This window comes from Papilio polytes, unplaced genomic scaffold, assembly GCF_000836215.1.
Source record: "Papilio polytes unplaced genomic scaffold, Ppol_1.0 DF824024.1, whole genome shotgun sequence".
Lineage (NCBI taxonomy): Eukaryota > Metazoa > Arthropoda > Insecta > Lepidoptera > Papilionidae > Papilio > Papilio polytes.
The window spans coordinates 2,993,894-3,019,812 of record NW_013525180.1 but is presented as its reverse complement, the minus strand read 5'-3'; the positions used below and the strand labels follow the sequence as shown (position 1 = coordinate 3,019,812).

The window sequence follows — 25,919 nt, the reverse complement described above, 5'->3', positions numbered from 1 at the left end:
TTCGAGTGTATAGTTTAATATTACGCCCGAGTATTCACTGAATACGAAAGAGGCATTTCAGGACCATACTAAAACTGGTATACATACAGTATTCGATTGAAAGTATCAAATTATGCTTCGGTCTTTTGTGGTAATCGGTAACTAGTGTAATTACTAGTTTGTCTTTAAGGTGTCTGTCGGTGCATCGGTGTCTATCAACCTGAATATCGTTGACCAATCTTACACTAGTTGCACAACGGATTTATTCTGCACTAGCTGTCGCCCGCGACTCAGTCTGCGTGGTATTGAAAAAAAAAAACAAAACAAAGTAGCCTATGTGTTCTTCTAGACTATCCTCTACATCTATGCTAAATTTTATTGCGATCCGTTAAGCAATTTAGGCTACATCCATCCATCCGTCCATCCATCCACCCATCTCTCTATCCATCCATCTAAACTTTCACATATATAATATTAGTATGAAGTATGATTTGCGTCCCGGTACGCCAAATTTTATTACTGTCAACTGTTATTTAAGTATTACTTTATTACGAGCTTCCATTGCAGAACCTCTTGTAAAACATGTTGTTATATTTATGTTTCAATGAGAATGAGATAACAATTTGCGAAAGTTTCGGCAGTGCGAACTCAAGTTATGGTATTAAAAACATAGTTATCTTAGATTATTGTAATGCACTAACTTCATGAAATTATGTTATTAATTTCAGGACCTTAATCTATCATCTATCAGACATTTAAAAATTTTAAAAAAATTCAATTAGTTTGTTTCAAGGCATGCATTGCATTAAGTAGACGAGTCCCCGATGCTGCATGCAGCGTCAGGAGCGGTGTAAAGTGTAACACAAGGATCGCGGTGCGGTCCCGCGAGCCGCGGCGTTGCGGCTCGCCGTGGCCGGGGAGCGCGGTGCGGAGTGCAGAGTGCGGGGGGCGGGTCGGGCGCGGAAGGAATGCGTCGTTTTCGCATCGGGAGAAACGAATGCGTTTAAGCGTCGCGGGTACACAATGGCGGCGTGACGAGATCCGGTTCGCGGGCGGTGCGGCTCGCGCGGGGCCGGGGGCTGCGCGGGGGTAGCGGGGTGCTCTAATCGATAGCCGCCGAGCGACGGCCGGCCGGCTGCGGCGCATAGGTGACAGCCACGGCCCCAATCAAATTACCGGCGACGTGCAAGCAGAGGAGCTAGAGCCCCTTAGCCGATACATCTCGAAGGATCGCGGTGGCCGCGCATTTAAATGAAGTCGACGTTCCGACCGAGTCATTGTCGTTATTCATTATTGTAATATGTGATTTCATATTACTATTGCCTCTGTATAATAATTGAAGCGTCCAAGTAATATAATGAGGAAGAACTTTGACAGATACATACCCCACGAGTGGATTTTTTGTTTATTTTTGCTTTATTATAAATCTAAACATGTAATAAAATTAGCTAAGTACTTTTGCTACAGTAAAATGTTCAGTGAACCCACGTAACCTAATAATATCATTACTGTCAACCTCAAATAAAATCTGCATTGCCTGATTTTGTCAGTTGCATAAGTTGTCACGGTACGTCTTGTAACATCCGAAACCTAATTTAGAAATCGTTAACCGAGATGTAGCTTGCAATCTAAATTGTTCCCCGTTGTAACCCGCCGGTCCATGGCAACGCAACGGCTTATTGTCCGAAACACGGCCGCCTCGGTACCCATCCCCGCCCCGCTCCCCTCCCTCGCCGCCCTCCACCCCCGGGTGCAACACACTAAAGGATAGTTTGCACTTATCACGTCGGCCTATGTTCCTCCCTCAACACCCACTTGGGCTTCGGATTCGGCAATTTATTCCGAAGCTTCGTATATACGTTAACAGTCTACACATCGCGGCATTTTTATTGCCCTGCACTGCACGCAGATCAATATTTAATTTCGCACAACGAAACTTCTATCAAAGTTGTAATATTCTTACTTTCAAACAAAGTGAAATTTTAGAATAAAAATTATACCATAAACAAGAATGGTCTATTTACTAGGTACTTTACTTTAATCTATACTATTATACTAAAGCGTAAACACACACTTTTTTGTTGCCTAAGATGTCAGCAGCAATCACAGTATATTTTTGAATAATACTTTTGTTAGTAAATAGCCCAACACTTACGTCACGCTTTAGGCTATATAAGTATTTTCACGACATTAAATTTAGGGGGTAAATATTTTGGTTAAAAACCCTAATTTGAGAGACCATAAGTTGCTGCCAACATGAAGAAAGAAAGATTGCTAAGGTTCGTCATGTCATGTCAAATGTAAACAATAAAATAAATTTTTCATGCAGATGAAACTGCACAGGAACAGCTAGTATTCAATATAATATTTTATTAAGTTTTTCATTTCAGTTATAAATTCATATTTTAATTACCGCAGAGAAACTTCTAGTTATTGATCTGTTATATGTTAGTTTTGTAGTTCACAACTTTGGCAACGTGGAAAGAAAACGAAGTTCTATATAATACAGATTATATCTGTAATGAAGTGCGGCGGAAAAGCAAAAAGCGGTTGTAAAACAATTTCTTAGAACATTACAATAAACAAGCGGTAAACCACAAACAAGAAAGGTTTCTTCGTAAGCTTAATAGTTGAAGACCACCTGTCTTCGGCCTAACATACCAATGTTTTTAAATAGCAAAAACGAGCTAGCACTATATGAGAAGATAAAAAATCTTGCCCGTGAAAAAGTAAGACAAATCAAGTAGTTATACTTTTCAAAATTTCAAGTTTCGCGTCAAAATCTTTGATTTCGAATTACATCATATCTTAACTAAACATACAATATAAAAGCTATAGTCAGTCCAAATTCCCACCGCAAAAGGAACCTGCTTATTTTCACTTTCCGCAGACTTGAATATTCGCATGTATTGTGCCACAAAACTGTTGGAGTTGCGTTCATACTGGAAACGAGAATGTACAGCATACGACAAACTGACGGCCTTAAAGCAAACTAACGGTCCTAAACATTTAGCAACAGATCCCCAGAATTAAAAAAAAATCATGGGATAAATGAATCTATCCAACAACTTTGTAGTAACATTTTAAACATTACAGTTGAGATCTTGAGCAATAACAAGTTACATCTCGTTAGAGTAATTTCGCTTGCGACAACGCCCTTCAAACCGGTATACAGTAATGTTTGAACGTTACATGTTGGTGACAGATATAGGCTTCTTGCCAGACAGACCTACTTAGGTTATACGGAAAATATTTCAATTTTTCAACACCCATAGTCGTCAAACACTTAGTAGATTTGATACGAGAAATGGAAGAGAGATTGCGTAACTAGTAACCCATAAATAACTCACGTGGTTATAACACTGTACGGTAACAAAATTGAGCAAAGAAAGTGAATCGAGTAATCGACTCATGTAAATAAAAATCGAGTATTCAAGTCGCTCGTCAGCCGGCGGCCTAAGTTATCGGACATTTTAGTGCAGACGGCCCGTGAACGAGAGAGACCACTCGATCGTGTTCCGCGTCCGACCAGCGTACGCGCATCTAATTTTAGGTTATTCCACCCGAGCGCCGCTAGTGACGCTACGCCGACAAACGAGACGTTACAATTTCGTGTTTAAACAAGGGCGTGTGGCTATCGAAAGGAAGGCCTTAAAATATTTCTGATTGGTAATTATTCAAATTCACTACTTGTCCATAAACATTCATTTTGGTCTGTAAATCAAATGCATTTATTATGAGAGACTGGTTATACATTTTGAATTGGTTAAAATTTTTACACAGAATAAATATCTTGCAATTATTTTTTCCTCAAATCAAAGTTTATGATCTTATTGCATAATATACATACTAATACAATAACGTACTTTTACACATAAGAATGTTATTTACCAATTAAAGATAACATTCTCTCTCGACAACTCATATATTTTTCAATTCTACGAGAATTTATTTTATATACTAAAATAGTAAACACACGATATTCTATGATAGTCATAGTCATTGAGATTTCGAAATAATCTCTAATCATTTGCAGGTATCACTACAAACGTAACGTATGTGTCTGGTAAGCAGAATCACTAATGGAAACGTCTAGCTTTGATGAACGCACTCACGAAATTGTATAAAGTCACTTTGAAGACGTGTACAAACATAAATATAATGCATTTTCCTTTAATCTGTAATATATTTAGGTCGAAAACAAATCTTTAATCAGGGGTGGCAAACCAATGGCACGCGACACAATATTTTGACCACATCATTATCATAAAATTCATTATGCACTAAAAAAAAATGTGAAATACATATTTGAGGAGCGAACACGATTGATCCCTGCGCGCACAAAGACAAAATAGTTTTATGGCACGTGTATGCCCGTGGTGAAAAGTGTCACTATCAGCAATAAAGTCCGATCATAATAAACCGACGACAGACCAAGCGTCACACGTAACCATCGGTTTCCATTGCGGAGATATTCGTGCAAAAACAGTCTCTTATTCTTTTCATATGGATAACAACAGTGAAAACCTACTGCAGTTGCAAGTTGACATTGCAAAGCAGAAAGGTAATGACAATAACGAGATAACAACTCATAAAACCGTATATCGATATTTTAACTGATGAATTTTTCATCGCCACCCAGTAACCGATGCATTTTCTAACGCAAAATGTTTCCATGAGGAAAAGTGTATAGACTAACATAAAAATTCACCCCTTCTCGTCTAAAAACGAAGACACGAGAAAATATTGTTTAGTTGTATGTGTGAGTGGTTTTACATTCAAAGATGGCTATGAATATTGCACCTGTTATTGATTTCTAAATAAGGAGTGTTCTTAAGTGGTTTTAATTTACTCGACGCTTCACTAACTACATTACGAGAGTTTTTACAATAACTTTTGATCCAGGATTGATTACTGTCACAATATAAGGTAGAGTTCAATCGAAGATAAGTTTTATGGTTTATAGCACCTATAAAACAGCCTTTAATAGAAAATTGTAACATATTCAGGATGATTTTACTGGAGCGTCTATGCGCTAGAAGTGTAGGTGTAAAAGTGAAATCCATCAACCTTACTTATTGTTAGTATTTTTTATATATAGAAAAAAGAGACAAAGGATAAATTGAGCCATCGCCCGTGAACATATGTTATTGGAAATAATTCGCGACTAACCGAAACGCAAAGAACTAACATAAAAGTTAACACTCAACATTCCGTCGATAAAACGAGTGTATCTCGTATTGTACTTATATGTAGCTGAATTATATCGTTATAGATTAAAAATAAGCGTCATACGCTACACGTATAAAATAGCGTCCGCAATTAAATTGATGACATCACACGAGGAATAAAAGCACGGTTCAATCAACGGCGTCGCGTCGGAGGCGGCCGCGTGTGAAAACGTACCGAACGACCGACCAAGAGAACCGGTGTACGCACGCCACGACACAACACCGCACCGCGTCGTCTCACCTTGAAAATGTCCTAAAAACGAGTGCACAGTAAAACTCCCGTATCACTACATCGCAGACTAATAAAGCACGATATGTAACACTAAATTAAAACGATCTGATAAAAAAAAATTATGGTTTGTAACAGTATTCCGCGATCATCTCTCAGTCTAGACTTTCTTTAATTTCTTGCATCAAACTTGATAAAAAAATATTCCTCGACAATTTTTTTACCGCGAAACACGTGATAATTCAACACATAAAATTGTAACAGACAAATTTTATGTCTTTGGCATCAACGATCAAAGTTTGATCTCGTTATGAAATCTAAAACAATCGTCACTTTTTTATCATATAATTCTGTTGTCAGGTCTTAGAAAAACAATATTTATTATTCCTGTTACAGGTCATTAAATTTATTATTTACAGAGAGCATTGTACTTGCGCAATTTTAAAGATATGATACTAAAAAGTGATATATTTAAGCTCCTACTTTAGATTTCAAAGAAAGTTAATCAGAGTCAGGGAATCCTAACATAAAACCGTTCCGCGGATATCGATTGTGGGTCAATAAAATCGAATCTTGTTTTTAAACTGTTAGGGAAGCCCTTTCCGGTCATGCGATCAATGCCAACACTCTTGTCGAGAGCTATTACAAACCTTCCGACCCTCGAACGTCGACAAGTTTGGCTAGCGTAAGCCGCTCTACTCGACCTACTCATACTGTCTGGAAGATTTACATTTTACTGTATACAAACTGGTGAATATTTAATCTTTCAATATCCACGCTTTATTCTACAAAGTAGCATAATTCAAAAGTTGTGCTTTTTACATGACTTTAGTGTTAAACATAATTCAAATAATAATGCGAAGTTCCACACTTATATTCAGTTATTATTATCCGGAAAAACGGATTAAATCTGATCGAAGGACCGAAGAAGAATAAGAGCAGGCGCACACCTTTGATTAAACTATCAGCCAACTGTTGTGCGATTGCCGATTGTTTCGCAGCCAATTCCACTGTTTAGTTGAACAACTAAAAATCGAGTAGTATGCGCACCTCTACACGCGCTACTAAACACGTTACTAAACACAGTTGTGCGATAGTTTGGTCAAAAGTATGCGTAAAATATCACAAGTCAGTTGTACATAGAAACATACAAATTAGTATAGATACCCAAATATTGATTTTGTATGACTTACCTATCGCTGGGTCGAGGACTGCTTGTGCCGCCTGCTCCTCGCCTATCGGCGTTTTAAGGCAAATTTTCTTGAGTTTCATCGCGACCGGTGAGTCTTCCGACTCCGCCACTGCAACATCACATATATGTTAAAACATCTGTACAATAACATTAAGTTTCTGCTGCAAAACAATTAATGCAATATGTTAAATAGTACGTAATAAAAATCTATTTAAACATTCAACACAAGTATATTCATTAAATAATGTTTATATTGTTGGAAACAAAGAATTACTTGTCGCATTATGTTGAAACAATTTGAAAAACATCAAAGAAAAATCTGTAATCTTATAAATCAGAATGTTTGTGTGGATGTATATAGGTTACTACGTAACTCCAGAGTATCGGGATACAATTTGAAATAGGGATAGATTACATTCTAGTTAATTAATTCTTTAACTAGGCGTGTACGAAAAGCAGGTGACAACTAGTCTTGGACTAGATAAATACAATCAGCCTCATACACTAGATTCAATAAATCTAATTATCAAAATAGTAAAAAGTTAACATGGTTTTACAGTTGTAATTCCTAAAGAGAAGTTAAATGATATTGGCATAATATAAATCATTCTCTTCGTTGTATTAAAACCTGACCTATAGTTCTCATCTAGTCTACGAGTTATGAATTAACTTGGTATCACGCCTCTATCTAGTCTAGTCATAATTTTTTCTCGCAGCTGGCTCCACTGCGGCTCCGAACGCCGTTTATTTGGGAAATCCTACATGTCACCAATAACATTTATCGTTTGTAAACAACTTTCACTTGAATCGATTTATTTTTAATTGCAATTTAAACTACATTACAAAATCGCAACCCTGGACATTTCCGATAAAAAAAAAAATTATATAGGATTTAAGTTGACAAGTTCGTAAAAGTTAGTCAACGTTTTGGCGAGATATTGTATTACTATACAAGTACGAAATAATATCAATTTCTAGTCATCAATTCGTCAGTAATACTGACTTAACTTCACAACCAACAATCATTAACCAATATAAAGTGTTATGCAATTTAAGTGGCAATATAAACATTTGGTAACAAGGTAATGAGGAGGGTCGGTAAAGAGACTTAACAACACCATTAAATTCTATAACACGGCATTAAATAAATGATACAACCACTTGGTTATTGCCATTTCAATTTTATACCCGGCAGTATAACTTCTTTACGGTGACCGAATCGAAAACCGCGGCGCTTAACCGCATTTTAACACTGTTACACCGAAATAATAAGTACTAGCTGTTGCTCGCGACTTCGCCCGCGTGGAAAAATTATTATATAGCCTATGTTACCACTGATAACGTTGCTTTTTAATGGTGAAAGTATTTTTGAAATTAGAAGTTTTTACAATACAAATCTTTCCTCTTTATAATACTAGTATAGATGAGTAGGAATTCGATGTTATTTCTATTAAGTAATCAGTTATAGTAATCTAAGGAATTATTACTTTAAAATTTGTCTTAACGTTTGTATCGAAAATTAATTATGGATTGCAAGAAAGGTGAGTTTGAGAAGGGAATGACGGAAACCTGTTCTGGCGACCTCTCAGAATGTTACAAGTTTATTTTAAAAACTAATTAAAACAATCATATAGAAAAAACGTTCAGAAATATTACAAGGAATACAGTTAAAAATTTTATAAATCGACAAACATATCAAGAGACGCCATAAAATAAAAATCCTACTACATCTTTATATTAAAAGTGAAAGAAAGGTAAGGTGTTATCGATGTACATTTGTGAGTGACCCCAGTGGGGTTCGTATTTGGGTGTCGTGTGAGGTCGCATTCCCTCGACCTTGGGTGCGACGGTCGCCGGGGAGCGGACGAGCTGCGGCGGGCGCGACTCGCCAGGGGTAGGTCGTGATACCGCCACGGGACACTTGTTGACTTTAACGTGCAAAATATTGTAGTTGATATAATGTTTAAAAACAGAAAAAGGTTACTCTTTAATACTTTTTTTTAAATATTTTATTTAGTCGTCAATAAAGCAAGTGTTTGATGATGGAATTTGTGCGCTAATGATGAGCATTGTATTGCCGTAGCAAAACGTTTAAAACAAAAAAAAAAGTAGAGCTTCTATTTAACATGGAGGCGTCATCAAGGCGGCGACATTTATGTACTATGTGCATATGTATATAGCGTCGTGCAGCGGTCGGGTGAGATGTCGCTAGTGTGTCGCGGCGGTCGCGGGCGTCGCGGGTGCGAGTTCCGGGCAGGTGCAAGCGCGGCTGCACGCTGCGCCGAGCCGACCCGATCCCCGCTCCCGGCCCCCGCCCCCCAGCGTCACGCCACCCCCCACACCCCTACACCACCCACGTGCGCCATCTTAACAAATCGATAGGATATGACTGTTCTCCACTTCGCGGGTGCGACTTTTGGGCGCGGACGGGATGACCCCCCATTTGGTTACGTAACGACAACACAATACAAGACGCGCCTGTCTGCGGCTATGATCTCGACGGATTAAAACGAAATTATTCTGCGCGTATACTTTGTTAATAAAAACCACAGACTGCTGAGCACACGAAAACTGTTAAGCAGATGCGTTTTTAGAATAGAAATGGTTTGATTTTAATATACAGTTGTGGGTAAAACCGTAACTGTGGTCGAAAGACATTTCTGAGTTGTTTACGGGGAATTAAATATTAGTAGATAACATAGCCTATGTACTCACTGATAACGTAGCTTTTATGGTAAAAGATTTTTTGAAAACGGTCTAGTGTTTTTGAGTTATTTAAATTCATACAAAAATACAAATCTTTCCACTTATATTTTAGTGTAGATAATCCTAACTAATTTTGAGACACTTAAGTGCAATCTTAACAAATGACAGTTCCTGTAGATTTGCAAGCACACCTTTCCCCAATTCAACTAGTCGGAGGATACCACGTGGTATCTACCTAAAAGGCTGTAGATCTCGCTTTCATTGTGGTCATGGTGGTTGGTGATGCCTGAGGGACTCAGTTCGGAGAAACATCATCTAAAAATTTCTTTAATATTGAAAATTTCATCATTTGTTTTAAAACGAAAATAAATCGCGATTCGTAAACGTCCCCTCAATACAAGAAAATGAAAATTGGCCATATTCAAGAACAAACTGAATTAATTCAATGAAAAGGCAATACGGAGAAGCGAGCGGTCGCAGAGCGTTGAGCCGCCGCCTCTGCTAAAATATTCACGCCCTCTAATGACACGGTGTCGGCTCACATTAATAAGCTCCCAGTTGCGGAACTATTATACCGAGTTGTGTATGTTTTGTGTCGCGAATGTGGAAATGTGAATAACTTTCAGGATATCCACGACTTCTTGTGAGTTTTTTACAAATACTATATGCACTGAACATCAACCATATCTAGATATCATAAATTATTTCGTATGGCATCAAGCAGTAATCGGCACATTGCAGAGATAGATTCGAGAATTTCTAGTTTACAAATCCAGTAAGAACGAGGATCTAAAACATACAAAACCCCAATTCGCACGGACTGTTTTATAACGCGCGTTGAAATAGAACATTTCTTCATTTCTTCATACGGCAACGCTTTTTATCGTGAAGTGTTGCATCTCGAGTGGTGGACGAATAAAACAAGAGTGATTTATATCTTTTCGAGATCCGCCGACTTCGTGGTAACACGGCGTTAAAAAAACGCCCGAGCGAATGCGCTCTAATGTAACACTTTTTTTTATTTAGTTCTAAAGTGATATGTAATTTTTGATAAAGAAACAAGTTTCTCCGAGTGAGGCAAGTGTAAGCGACGCTTCAATAACTATATGTCAGGGTGAATGGAATTTTCCGCAAATTCCATTACAATTAAATGTAATTAAATCGACTTTTGCGTTAATATACATGATTATAGACAATCTCCGAGTTCTGTAAGACAACACGGTGTACTTAACATAGTTAAGATTCACTAAACTTTGAGGGTTCTTATATTTTAAAGAGGAAAGATTTGTATTATTGGATTTTTGTATGTATTTGATTCACGTAAAAACTACTGGGTCGTTTTCAAAAATCCTTTTACCATAACAAAAGGTAATTTATCTGTAGCATAGGATTTTTATATTTTTCAATTGCACGCGGGCGAAGTCGCGAGCAACAGCTCAAGACTTAAAAATTCTGAGTACCAACAGCTCGATACATTTAATAAATTTTTCGATAAATATTGAAATAAAGGAAATAGTTTTCAAACAAAAATAAACTTGTAATTCTAAGAACAGCTGCGTGTGTCTACCTTATGATATCGTGTCGCGTTTTGTCTAGTCTTTGTATTATAGTAACGACAAAAACGCCCTTCTGTCTATTTATAGGTGTTTTAAATATGTAAAATCTATAGTAAACGTACATAACATTATTACAAAGATAAAAAAAATCTCCCGTTATTTAAAGAGGCAGTGAGAATCAAAAATGTATGCGTTAATCTTGACGCATAATAGTGTAATGTGATAATTAAATCAGGTTCAAGATTTTAAAGACGGCTACACACTTTCGATTAAAACTAAAGTTGTGTAGCCTGCTTTACTATCTATAGGGATCGCGAAGAATGTAACACATCAATTCTGGCAACAATATCTAATTTAATAACTTAAAAAAATTTAAACAGTTTACTTATAAGTTCATACACAACAAATAACCCAAACTTCCTAGACATACCAATGTCGATTTGATTGTATACGATAATCCGGCAGATGGCTGTTGTAAAACTAAAAAAAGCCATAATACCGTATTGTATTTGTGTGCAAGTATTAAATATGACAGATGTCACACAAACACGATGTGGGTCTGTAGTGCGCAGGCGCGGGCGCTGGCGCTTGCGGCGCGTGCGTGCGCTCATTCAAAATGCTCCATAGACAAGGATCTGTTATAGGGTTGTCAAAAAAAGTTATAAACTTAAGAATTTAATGATCCATAGATACAATTTTGACTCCAAATGAAGTTTAAAATGTTAGAGGGGATACCGCATGTTTTATTAAAATTAAAATTTCCATAAAAATACGTTTCTTATGAAAATATGAAGCATTTCGAATGGAATTTGCGATTTCATATTGTCAAAGATTTCATTTGTAATGGACTATTATGGCAAGACTTAATTTTGTAACATAAAAGTAGCACAATAGACATCGATATTATTACCTGATGTCGGCAGCTGCAACTTTTTTTTTACTGACAAAGTCAAAAGGTAAACATAAACTAATGTACCAGGAAGAATCAATACAAAACTATATAACAATTTAAACACAAATCTCTTCCTATATTACATCGAACTCTCTGCGAGAAGGGTGCCTAATAATTTAGGCAACGATAGATTTTCCACAGATTTTATAAACCTTGAAAAAACTACTAGCAACTAACGACTCCGTGTTACTATGGTTTTCTAGTACTAAAGTGAACTCGCAGAGCGTGAAACACTAAACGTGTTAACCTAGAGTTAACCCTAGATTAATAGTCTATCGGGCGGGCATCAGCCGGCACCTGGGGAGCCTTGAACGTGTGACCTTCGAGTTAAAAGCTCATTCCGCGCACTCAAACGGTCAGCGATACACTCAAAACTACACCGGCAGTATGACGTAGTTGTGTAAAGGTTAAGCAAGCAATGACACTGCGGTATATTTACAATACCAACACACCCAAGGGGTCAGCAGGTAAATCGAACTTCATTCGCGGTTATACGTATTAAAACCTAAACACCGGTTTCAAAGTGAACAGAATATCTTCATATTATAATACTACTAGCTGTTTCCGTGCGGCTTCATCCGCATGAAAATATATAGCCTGACGTAAGTGTAGGGCTTTTTATTAAAAGAAGAATTATTCAAAAATATGCTGTAATTGCTGATATCTTAGGCAACAAAGAAGTTTGTGTTTACGCTTTATTACAATAGTATAGATAGATTCAACATTGACATTATAACAGGGGTTAAAAGATTTTTTTATTTAACGTTTAACAACTATTCTTAACTTTCTGACCTAGTACGTATGTATGCTCTTGGACTTTTTAACAGATATACAAAAAATATGTACACTGGACATCAAACGTGGATGTAAATATGTGAGCGCAATAACATGAACTAACTTAGGCAGATGAAACATAGTAAATAGAAACTTTAAAATCATTACTCGAAATCTAACCTCCTAATATAAAATTAACACAAATTACAGTCAAAGTTGCAGACAATACAAAGTATGAGAGCAAACAGTAGACTGCATAATGGCCGGCCACGTGAGCCTCTCAACGACGTCTCAACCTCCGAATTCATAATGCTGACATTCATAATTTATAAGTACGCAGTCGCACGTATACTTCTTCCTATTGTTTCAAACAATAGTTTTTTTCCCAGCGATTACTATTTCTGTTACTGGAGTAAACTATTTTAGGTATGCAAGTTATAATCTAGTGAGTGTTTACCGTGAAAATTATTTATGCCTCATCTACGTTAGATACGTTAGATATAGATATAGAAACAGTGGTAGTGCCCGCTTTAACATCTTAGCACGAATGAGCCGGCATGCCCGGTGTGTATTACACGATCACACAGAAGACAGACGTAATGGAAGTAATTCCGTGTTTCGTCTGATGAGTGTGGTGCCCGAGGCCTAATTTAAGTCCCTTTTCCTACTACTCTTTTCTTACTTTTTATAGAGGACATGCATAGAAAGGGGAGATATCCTCTTTATGTGCGTCTTCTCCTCCGTCGGATAAGGGTATGAAACGCATCTGCAATTGCGGATGTCTATGGACAGCGGTCGCTTCGACATTTTGCGGATTCAGGTGGCCGCTTGCTCGTTTGCCACCTTATGTTATAAAAAAAAGATTCAAATTTCAAGCTTATAACTATGCTTTGAAACTGTATTAGACATGATAGTAAAGTTAACGTAATAAACATAACATATTGAATTGGTTAAGATCACACCATCATCACACTTGATTTTAATAATCTAATTACATGTGCACTTATATTATCTTCGTTGAAAAGAGTAAAACTTTTAAAACAATGTGTAACATTCCTTTTACCAGGACGCCGATGGCAATGAACGATCGCACAGTAATTAAACAATCCGGACGCGGCCATTGGACATTTAAAACGTATATAAATAGTCTTTATCACAAACATTTCCGTATGTGCGGGAGGGAGCAATACCAAACTAATGTACACGATTTAAAATCCTAATAATCGATATGAGAATCGACAATCATGATTTGCGTAAAAATCGATATCAAACCCACGACGTTCCTAGTGGACGAAGCTCACGACGAGCGGATATTCGCTTCACGTGTTCGCTTCCGTTAGATAATTACAAGTACATACAACTCGTAAATGTCGCTTTCCCTAATACTGGCTGCTTCGAGTCAATGGCATGTTACGTCAGAGATGAAACCGCCCGGTAACGCTGAGCTGGCATAACTGCAGCGTGCATTACCTTAAGAACTGTCTATGGCTTATAGCATCTATGACCCAGCACAAGTGTTATCACGAATTTCCTACACCGGTACCATTTGTATTATACAAACATCATACGGCACGTGTCTATTTAGGCAAATTGAAGATCACGAATGTGACAACGGGTTAATTTAAATAGAATTTTGGTGTCTTGCTCTACCTGTGTTTAGTAACATATAGTTTGAAATTTAGCGTATTCTTAATGAGCTTGAGGACAAACAATGCGACATTAACATAATTATGACGGGCCAGACACGATATGTCATCGTTTAACTAAGTGAGTGTTTGGGGAAGATCAAAAAGCATAAAGGCTGCTGTAGGCCGAGTTGGTGTCAGTACGACAGTACGGATATCGGAGGCGACGGGTCGGTGTTCGAGTGCGCGGCGCTCGGCGGTCGGATGCGCGGGGTCGTCGACCCGACCGCCGCCACGAGTCTCACTTTCGATGCGCCCGCGGCGCGGCCGCGGCGGCCCCACGTGCCGCCACGCCGCTGACGTCATCCTCACCTCCAGGAGCCGCGCCGCCCAACGGTGTCGGCCACTGGAGCGTGCTGATTACAATGACGTCCAAGAAAACCGACTTTACACGTAACATCAATTATGCTGGTTTCAGTACCTTTTAAAATAAGCGATTAAAAGACGTTAAAACAATAAATATGGGAGACAAAGATAGAACTAATGGAACTTTTTATTAATCCCAGTCGTTTTACTTTAATGGTGCATTCTTGCGCTTACATAAGCAACAATTTATCGATCGTAGAGTTGAGAGCGAAGAAAGTGCGAAATATCGCACTTGGGTGTAAAAGCCAAACAATTCTACTTGCACGCTAACTTTAACCAATCTAAGCTTTTGTTTGGCCTCGAAAGATAAATGATATAAAAGAGGTTTGACAGAATATTAACAGTATTAAAATGGGTAAGTAGAGATTTTCATTTCCATTGGGTAAGGTCCTAATGGCTTGCCTAAATTGTGTCTCGTTATTGGGTCAAATGTTGTAAGGTAAGTGGAGTTGCTACTTTCTATATAAAATCCGAACACACTGTTATGTTAACAAAATGTATAAATATAAGTTTTAAGAATGACTCGCTCGTCAATGTCTGAATACTTTCGATACTGAAGAGAACAATCAAATTGTGTTGCAATAACAAGTCGGTGACAAAATTCCGTCTACAAGCTTCGCGTTCGTACGTATCAAATTTTTCGCAAGTATAAATACAATAAGTTAATTACGGTAACGACTTGCGTCGGCTTCTCCCTTCTCGGTTGCGAAAACCCTCCTCGCGAGTTGATCGTTGCAGTAATCTAAACAACTTGCACAATAACCGAGCGCTAACTACGCTGGTATGAAATGATTTCATGTTAAACTTACCGCTTACATTCGTATGAGTGAAGATAAATTATTTGAGTATTTGTCAACACGTGTAGGTGATCGACCCTTTTCGATTGGAATCAATAAGGCTTTTGTGTTACAAAAATAGCGGAACGTGTGTTGTAAAGGCAATCTTGAGTTTTTTCTAAAAAAAACATAAGATTACATGTCATGTAATCTTATCTTCTTACTAATATTATAAATGCGAAAGTTTAGATGGATGGATGGATGTTAGAGTTTGCCGCCAAAACGACCGAACGGATCTTGATGTTTGGCATAGAAGTTGTGGATAGTCTGGAAGAACAACATAGGCTACTTACCTTTGGTTTTTTTGTTTTTAATTCCACGCGGACGAAGTCGAAAGTAATTAAACATATAATCATCGATAGGGTATTTTAAAATAACAGATTACAGTCTATTTTCGCCAGTGGAAATCAAATTATTTCGGATATAATTTGAATCAATTCGTACAATTAAACGAAATTGAATTTAAGTTTTTTGCGATCTTCATTTAAGGATAAAGCGACATACGATGAGGTCATTGCCATTTTAATACTTGAAACTAACGATAATATGTTCATTTTAAGTACTACAATTTGGGGAAAATGTACCCATTTTTACATAGATATTCTAAAGCAACATACAAACAATATACGAAAATATACGTAGATTTTTGGCAACTTACTAATATTTTCTTTAACCATTCCAACTAAGCTCTGCTTATGTTGGGATATGGTTTATGACAATTTTCGAATGTCAGGATTCGAACCCTCGACCGCAAGATCGGTAGTCCGTACCCCAAACCATTAGGCTATTGGCGCTTGCTATTGTTGGTATTGTTTCTGCTATTGGATTGATTATCTCCGTCTCCGTTGATATAAATTATATCTAATATACCACATACAAAACTACATTATTCAATGAAATTACATCCAACGTATAAAAACCCAGACATCAGCCATGTTAAATTGTTAATGACGAATGCATTAATTAGATAAGGTTATATAAAGATGGCGGAATACAATACAAGCAGTACATATTCAAATTAGTCGAGTGTCTGCTCGACTGGTGGTGGTCGGCTGCGGCAACCAATGTTAGGAACACCATAATAGTTAACATTAAATTAAGGACACGTAATAAATTTAGTAGCACTTAATTTTTAATTCCAGTTTTATTACATACTGACATAAATCAGTCTTACTTATGTTGGTAATAATGGTTTAATACGAATTATCGTTATAAGTGCAATCGATTAGGTATTTTCAATTTGTTACAAACAGGAATACATTGAGCATAGTCGGTATTACTTTTTACAGTTGTATATTTAATGCGAAACCGAGGGTCGGCCGTCCCATTGATTCAATTTTTTAGTCTATTGAATATAGGATCTATCCGTTAATGTTTTAAGAAATATACACAATACACTATCGTAGTTGGAAGGCCGGGTCATCGGCGCGTGGCGACAATTAAAACCGGGATAAGTGTTGCGTGTACCAGCGAGATGAGGGCGCTACGGTCGATACCGGGTGGCGGGGGGCAGCGGGGGCGGTGCGGCATCTAGTTAAGGAGTTTAGAATGCGACTCACTGAGTATTGATGTCTCGGCCGCTTTGTTTTAAATTGGAAACAAAAATAGGAATCATTACATTTGAATATTAATTGATCCATTCTGTATTTGTTATCGTCATAGAGTAGCACTGCATTTTCATCTATCGATACTTTTTCTATAGAATAATAAAAAACCTTCTTTACCTATCGGAACCTGTACCCATCTAAACAGAAAGGTCCGTATCTTCGGATGTGGTCGTAAAATGGTTCATTGTAATTCACGTTGCGTGTTGGATGACTGTCGCGGTACAACTTCTATTCGTCACGTATGGCGGCGACGTGATGTTATATATGTAACAGACGAGCCGTCGATATGAGAAGCTTCGGTGCGGTAACATTAAAACCCTTTTTACACTACAGCGATCGAACCGCGGTGTGTTACTCTTGGAACAAGGTAAACACCATTTGCTTTGGCGCCACAGAAATTGTTATAAGGGGGTTTACCTTATTGGTCTTACAGGTCGTGTGATCTCTAGCTCGTCATCAACAGGGCCTTTATTTTTTTTTGTAGTAGACGGGCACAAACAATGTAGCGAACCTATTATAATCAAATTTGAGAAAAGAAAACCAGCATCGATTCCCAAATGGTCTGAATAGTTAAAATTGGGTGTCCCCTTTTCCTCCTCTCCGTCTCCGTTCGCATTCGGCGGGAGGCCGCGATTGTGTTTACGCCCTCCCCTCTCCCGAGGACGCCGGCCGAATTAACACACAGCATTTGTCTTCAAATACCCTGTACTGATACGCCCGAAGCTATCGTTGTTTCTTTTAATATTTTAATATGAAATCTCTCAATGGAAATAACGCTATCGCGTAGCAACAAGTTCTCATAATAGACAATGAGATTTGAAGTGGAATAGCCCAATACAGGCATTTGATTTTGTGTTAGGTATTCTAAACTATCGTATCAAAGAAACACGAGAAAGTTGTGAAAAGCTTTAAAATACTAGAGTAAAATACGAAACATATACCAACCTTTGTTTTTTTTTAAATAACAACATTGTAAAAATTAAAAATACCAACGACTGAGATGAACGCGAGCCCTACAGACATACAAAACACACACATTCACACTGACGTTAAATGTACACATTGTTCGAGCGAGGCTTCAGTCAGCGTTATAGTAACACACACAAGTATAAACATATACATAGAGAAGCTTGTCTGCAAAGTTGTGAGTAAATAACGCTGTACAGGTAGACGGTCGCCTGATGAAAGTCGATGGGATGAATGTTTCGGTTTTAATTAGAATTGATTAAAGCCAGTTGTAAAGAACGGCTCCGACGAGGGTGCCCTCGCAAACATTCGTTATTTAACACGAGATCGCTAAATGGCATCACATTTATGTTCGTGCACCGCGGGGATGAAGGACAGGAGAGCAGTCGGTTATGATAGCTTCATACGACCAAACATAAAAAGCTATCATTAAGGCACTTAATTTTCCGCAACATAAAAAAGCACGTTTTTTAATTTACTTATATAAAAGGTGAATAATATTTAGTTTTGTTTCGATCGATTATGGTCGATTGATTACATAGACCAAATTGCCGACAGATTTTTGGTCTTCTGCTACAATTGGAAGAGTCGAGAAAAAGTAAATATAGGAAAAGTCTATTACATCGATGCTACAGATAACAACAATTATAACGAAAATCGTTTGTAACGATGAAAGAGTTAAAATAAACAAAAATTATCAATAACTCAAAGCTCTATTCGCCTTGCGACAACTAATTTGATTGGAAACAAAGAAAATCCATAATCGGCCCCACTCAATTTTAGACAATCGCGAGTGATATGTGGCGGCCACGTGATTAAATCTGAGAGCTGTGATTGGCCGAGGCTGATCTGACGTCGCTCTCCTCCGAGCCGAGTTCACGTTACTAGGGCTTATTTTATTAATCCTAAATCATTATGAACGAGTAAAAATTAAACGCAAGCATAGATTTCATTACTAGTTCTACTGATGACATAGATTTATTAACCTCTTCCCAAGTTAAGTTATAAAAAATCTAAACTTTAATACCAGAATCAGTGTAATTTCATTTTCATTAAAACGTATCTAATATTGATTAGAACAAAAAAAAAATCAATTATCGAAATAGGGTTAAATCGCCCTTAGCTTTTATAACCTTATGCCGGAGGACATAATCGAAATTAGCCTAATATCAAATTAACTAGAGCGTTAAAGTATTATCATAATATTTGACACGGCCGCCGTTACACTATACAAGAGTTAACGAGCCTAACCTAGAATAATGAAATTCTAACGCTACTTTAACATACAACTAGCTATTGTTAGCCTAAACTTTATTGAAGTGTTTCATTAATCAAACTACGGGATAGAGTATAATGTATTTAGCATAGCAAGTACAAATGTTGGCATCAGTAGAGCCTACAAAACATCCTCTTGCCAGGTGGACGGGACTAATGGCTACCCAGTATGAAATAGAATTTGCCAGAAAACTTTCATTTTATACGTTAAAACGTAATCCAGACCAATAGAGTTTGGACTCTGGTTTGGGTGAACTTGGGCACACCTTATAAACTATGAATTCTTCTGTCAAATAGAAGTAACACGATAAAAGTAGCCCTTCAAAATTCGTAACACCAAAGACGCAAATCGCTATATCCACCTAACCGTGTAAACGTATTGAATGTTCTGGAAACACATTGAGTATTAGTTCCTAGACATTCTTAATGTAGTATATAATCGTCTATTTATAGAAAAGAATCGAGCGGCACGGCTCCGCATGGGCCCGTGCGCGGCAGCAATCGCAGATTAGAGCATTTCTTATAATTACCGCTTCGCCCCCTCGTCGCTTACATTTGTACGTTTCATACGTTAAATCGATACCACGCTGACTTTATTTCGTAACAAGGTCAGCACGAGTACGATATCCATTGAATATAAATAGCAATCATAGAAAATGCTTCCAGCAAAATCATTCACGTACAATGATTTTAAAAGTAAAGAGATAACGATATCGATTCTTTTATACGTAGTATGTACTCACTTTGATGCTTATCAGCTAACTGTATGAGGGGGTTCGGCAGATCCCGCCGCCTGTAGAAGCACATGACTTTCGCTTCCACGTTGCCTGATGCCGTCTTGTTCAGTTCCTCTATCCGCCGGATTTGGTACGGAGACGTCGACGACGTCTCGAAATAGACGCAGTCTGTGGACAAAAACAATATATCCTATAGATCTATAAGTTTAAGAACTAAATCGATAAGTTTAACCTTTAATTTATATAACTGACGATTGGTTTCTCAGCTACTTTAACTATTATTTAATGTTATTGTTTCCATAACTTCATTAATTGCGTTTCCGAACGAGTTGAGTTTTACTCTTTTGAAACATAGTTCAACCTAGCACTAATTAATCAATTTGTAATAGGTAAAGAAAAAGTAAAAGTCAACTTTAGCAACCCACCATAACCATATTTCGAACGGATTATTGCCAACCGGCACCCTGCTCTATCCCTACGTGGAGAGAGAGAATAAAAAGTTTCATTTGTCCCACCTTTTGCGACAAGGGGACGGTTGGAACTTATTTTATTTCATAAAGGTTCCATCTGTCACCTTATTGGTGATAGTGGGACTAGATGGTGGGACGGACGACACTTTTTATTCTCAAGTAGGGACAGAGCGGGGTGACAGGAATAATCCCTTCGAACTACTTACTAAGACTTAATTGACTTATTTTTGAAGTAGTTATAACGGTTTCAAAGACATTGAATATGCAAGATAATGTTATCTTTATTACAGTTTTGGATATAAAAAATCTATGAATGATTAGGTTAGGATTAATGTTATATTTATAGTAATCAATTTACATACGATTACAGGAAAATATTGCTCTCGATGGGAAACATTGATGAGTAACGTAAGTTAGTTTGTAATAATTTCTAGGAAACAATGCGATAGAGAATTATAAATAAAAACTGTCAATGTATTTTTTATTCAAAGAAACTCATAGCAGGCACAAAAGCAGAATGAATTAGGAAACAAATGACTAAAACCGTCAGATTCAGGATATATTCATTTTAATTAATTTAAATAATTAAATACTCAACATTGACTTTGAATTTGACGAATTTCTGGAATTAGGATAGGTATTATTAATTGAAAATAGACAAAATTCAAGAGTCAACTATTTTGAATATATGTGTACGAATTGGTGATAAATTGACTCTTAACTCTATGTAAAAAATAGGTGTGGTTATCAAATCTTAAAGTCTTCTTATAAGTGCGCACACCTTAAACAAAACTGTCGAACAACTTTTTAGTCTCGCTTTGATTCCTATGAGGCTTATATGAAGGTGCACACACTACTTTCTAGTTGTGCAGCTAAACAGTTGAATTGGTTGCGAGACCAACAGTCGCACAAGAGTGGTGCAAATATTTAGGAAAAGGTGCGCCGGCTCTTACTCGTCTCTAACCCGATTTCACGTATAAAATAATTGTGACAAATATAATCATCATATCTATGTATGCTTCACGCGTACGACTATCGTATAGCAATCGTAGTAGTTTTGTTTGGCTATTACAGTGCATACAATTAAGTCCTGCCTACTTTTGTTCTTGTTCTATTGTCACTGTCTACGTAAACAACCAGTATAACAACGTAGTCTTTAAATGATGATTCATTACATTAACAAGTACATTTATTTTTACGAGGAAGCATATACAATGAACTGGTTACGACTGCTTTGTAGTGAATATGATGTACTAGCTTTTGTCCGCGACTCCGTCCGCGTGGAATTAAAAAAAAAACAAAAGTGAGTAGCATATGTCACTGCCAAATTTCAGCGAGATCCGTTCAGCCGTTTAGACTACAAACTCTAACAAACATCCATCCATCTAAACTTTTACATTTATAATATTAGTATGATTCGTAAAGTTAAATTCGACCATATCTATCACAAAAAGATAATTAAAACGTTTAAGCAATGAAAATGTACTTTATAATAATTGCCCGAATTGTTAAAGGTGAATTTGTTTCTATATCGTACATGTTGTTTGTCAGACTCAGTGGAAAAAACATATTTCTCTTTCTATAGCTTGGTGACAACATAATTGAGCGTGGGCGTAAAATCGATAAGAAATGAAGAAGGTTGATGTCTATTACTGTTTATAGGATCATATTTGTGAGCAAATATTTATAGACCTATACATAACAATTATAAAGATATAAAAACAACTACGATGTAGAATAAGACATCATATATGGTAGGTACCCCCTAGAACTAACCTAGATCACCAGATGGCGACTCCCTTGCTATCAATAAATTGGTTTTGTACTACAACAAAAAACTAGATAAAAGGGATCGATAACATTTTACTTATCGGATTCAAATCGTAACCAATGTCTATCGAAAAATAGTATGAAGTTGGCATTGCCACCAAGGATGGCAGATTACCTGTATGACGTTTGCCAGTAGCATAGCGATCCCATAGTGAAGCATTATGAGATCGCATGGTCGCCATATCACATGGCCGATGTCGATGTAAATGGCGGCTTACCGTTACGTGCAATAAAATAACACGCGACGCGCACAATGACTCGCCTCGCTTTGTTAAAAACCACGGTTAAGATGGACATAGATAGATGTCGCTGTGCTCTATTATTCACACCATAGACACCTCTTTATACTTTTCAATGTATTTCAAAGATAAATTGTTTATATAAAGTTCGAAATTACAGATTTATTTTAGTAATATCTTTCTTTACTTCACTGTAATTTTTCATGCTATTCTGTATAAATGTCTAAAAGGTTCGACGCCTACAAACCACGAAATGGTTTGGTGGGAAGGTGTCATGTAACAATATTGTAATATTTTGGAAATAGAAAATTAAAAAGAGATCTGGAGTTTAGACATATTTAAGACTTTTACAACGTAAGAAAATGTATTTAGTGAGTTACGAAAATTTGTGGTTATTCTGGTATACCTAATTGTCATAAAAACAAGAATATTGTAAATGTGTTAGCCTGTCCACCCTTCCTAAAAGCCGGGATGTAATGATTAATGAAAGTAACAATTATTTTATTTATAACTAGTTTTAGATATTACACGGTGAGAGTGGTTATTTGGCTTGTCGCCAACACTGGAGACTGCGGATCGAATCTCAGAGTCTTTAAAGATGGACATGAACATTCAAGTTGGACACAAATATGGTTATATGCTTTCTAAAACTTTTAAAGTGATAACAGAAAGCTAAAGTACGTGGAACACATTACTAACCATATGATACACTAGGTTTTGGAAAAAAAAGCAAGAAGACTATGTGTTCTTCCAGACTACGTTCTACATCTCTGCCAAATTTCATCGAAATCATCACAAATATCTATCCTTTCATCTACACTTTCACATATATAATTAGTATGAAGTTACAACCACATTAACCCTCGCCTTGAAGAAGGACCCAGCAGGGTCTGAAACTGGTCGGTGCCGTCACCGAAATAATAGACGTGAAATATAACCGTAAAATTAGTTAATTAATGAATTAGTATGAAGTATGATTGGATTCTTTATTACGATGGTTAATTGCATCATTTTAATGTTGTTTTGTAACTGAGTTTTACTAGGAAGATAACACGTCGGTGCTATACATCAAGAAGGATCGACGGCAGCAGCATACACAGTACTGTAGAATAGTTAATGCGGTCTCTAACGTGCAAGCAACAAAGATATATTGCCTCAAGTACATTCACGTTTCGTAACGTTAAATTGGCGACATTAAATCAAAATAATTGAGATCCAAGATGATAAGTTAATTAGTCTTAATCTTACTCATATTATAAATGTGAAAGTTTAGATGGATGAATGGATGTTTATTAGAGATTGTAGCCTAAACAGCTGAACGGATTTCGATGAAATTATGCATAGATGTAGAGGATAATCTGGAAGAACACATAGGCTACTCAGTTTTTTTTTCTCGAAACCTAGTAATATTATAAATGCAAAGGTTTCGATGGATGTATGTTTGCTAAAAGGTATCTCAAATAAGGGAAGCCAAAGGATCTAGACGAAATTTGGCACAGATGTAAAACATAGTCAGGAAGAACATTTAGGAAAATAATATTTTTTTTCTAATTCCGCGCAGACTGAGTCGCGTTCTATAACTAGTATTCCATATTGATTTTTTTTCAATATGGAATTTGAAATTTAAAAACGTAGTAACAACACCAAAAATTTTAAATTTAAAAACGTAGTAACAAACAACACCAGTTCCGAACATATGCGTAATGAGAAGATAAAATTAAAAAGCTCTACACAGAAACATCATCCACGGATTGTTAAGCTCGTACCACATAGATGATATAGCGAATCATAAAATATATAGTGTAGCAGCGCTCTGCGACCTAGCGACTGTAAGAACAACATACTTGTATACGCGGCTGCGATACAATACGCTCACGAGCACACGGACAGATTTACAGATGTGAGCGTGGCGCATTAATCTATGCAGATGTTGCTATATGCTGTGTAGTTGTGTAGATATAGACGGAGCCGAGCGTCGGGTATGTATAAGTTGGAGTATTATGCGGCTGATAGCGATGTTAACGCCCGTTCAGTTTTGCCAAGAGTTTGCTGGTATTTTTGGAACACGTCAATAACTAAGTGTATTGTAAATTTAGATTGGATACATTACTGGAGGGCGCGGAACTGCTCTTCAGGAGCTTTTAACCTTAATTTCCTTATGTTATTAAAAATAAAAATTATATTCTACAACAAATGTATACGAGCATTATCAGATACTAGAATCACGGGAAATGTACAAACATAGTACAACAACTATAAACACTATGTAAACACTAATTCACAACAAAAACATGCGTCATACAACTGTGCGTACCGAGTAATATACAAACAAGACCACACTACATTACTTTTTCATATGAATTCAAATTACCATAAGTATAAAACTATAATACAGATCGTTAAAACAAAATGATATCTTGATTTTACGCTTAGGATAAGACTTAAAACTAGATTAGAAATAGAAATAAACAAGAGTGAAATTAAGCAGAAGAAATTGCCGCACTATAATTCACAGGGAATTTATTTAAACTCGATCACTTCGCACATCAACGCCGACAGTCGATACGTCTAATTGTTTGACCCTGCTTTTATAGTCATTAGTAAGCACATTTTACACCTAAGAATAAAAGAATCTTATTAAATTGGCCGTTATCTAGTTTACAAGAAGTTGCCTAAATCACAAAGTATCAATATCATTGCAGTATTATGAAAACGTAATTGTAGAATGGATTCCGTTTTCAAGTGCACTGGAGATTATTCAAAATTATAGGTCAATCGGGTTGCAGTCATTTAACCGAACATGACCAGCCAACTTATTAAAACAACCTACTTTCCCTCGTCCATTATTCCAGAGCTAATTGGTATGAATGATTTATCGTATGTCTAATTTTACCCTATTTCAAGTCTTATTCAATTTCTTCGACAACCTTTTCTATAAAAACAAATTCCTCAATAGATTTTTAATATCCGGGCTACCACCAATACAAGCAAGTTGAATTTCACGTCCAATAACATGCAGCGGAAACTTATTGCAGTTTCTATCACAGGTGAACCGCACAGCAGAATTTTGACATCCCTCTCATTATCTTATAAAAAGAGAAAAAACGATATCTTAATAATATAAATGGGAAAGTTCTTCGGATGATCGTTAGTAGGTAGCTTGAGTGCGACTCTACCGACCTTGCATGAGATTTGGCATATAAATGTGCATAAACGGGAAGAACACAGGGGCTAAATTAAGTTTTTTAAAGACGGAGTCGTGTGCGAAAGCTAATAATTAGTATTTCGA

At 36.9% G+C, this 25,919-nt stretch overlaps 1 protein-coding gene across 1 annotated transcript in view; it reads right to left on the bottom strand.

Moving 5' to 3' along the window:
* Positions 1-25,919, bottom strand: part of LOC106101161 (metastasis-associated protein MTA3) — a 55,494-nt gene that overhangs the window by 22,100 nt on the left and 7,475 nt on the right. The window contains exons 2-3 of the mRNA XM_013280295.1: positions 20,098-20,259; positions 6,633-6,740 (exon numbers count right to left, since the gene is read on the bottom strand). Coding sequence (XP_013135749.1) covers positions 6,633-6,740; positions 20,098-20,259 — 270 coding nt within the window. The remainder of the gene's footprint in view (positions 1-6,632; positions 6,741-20,097; positions 20,260-25,919) is intronic.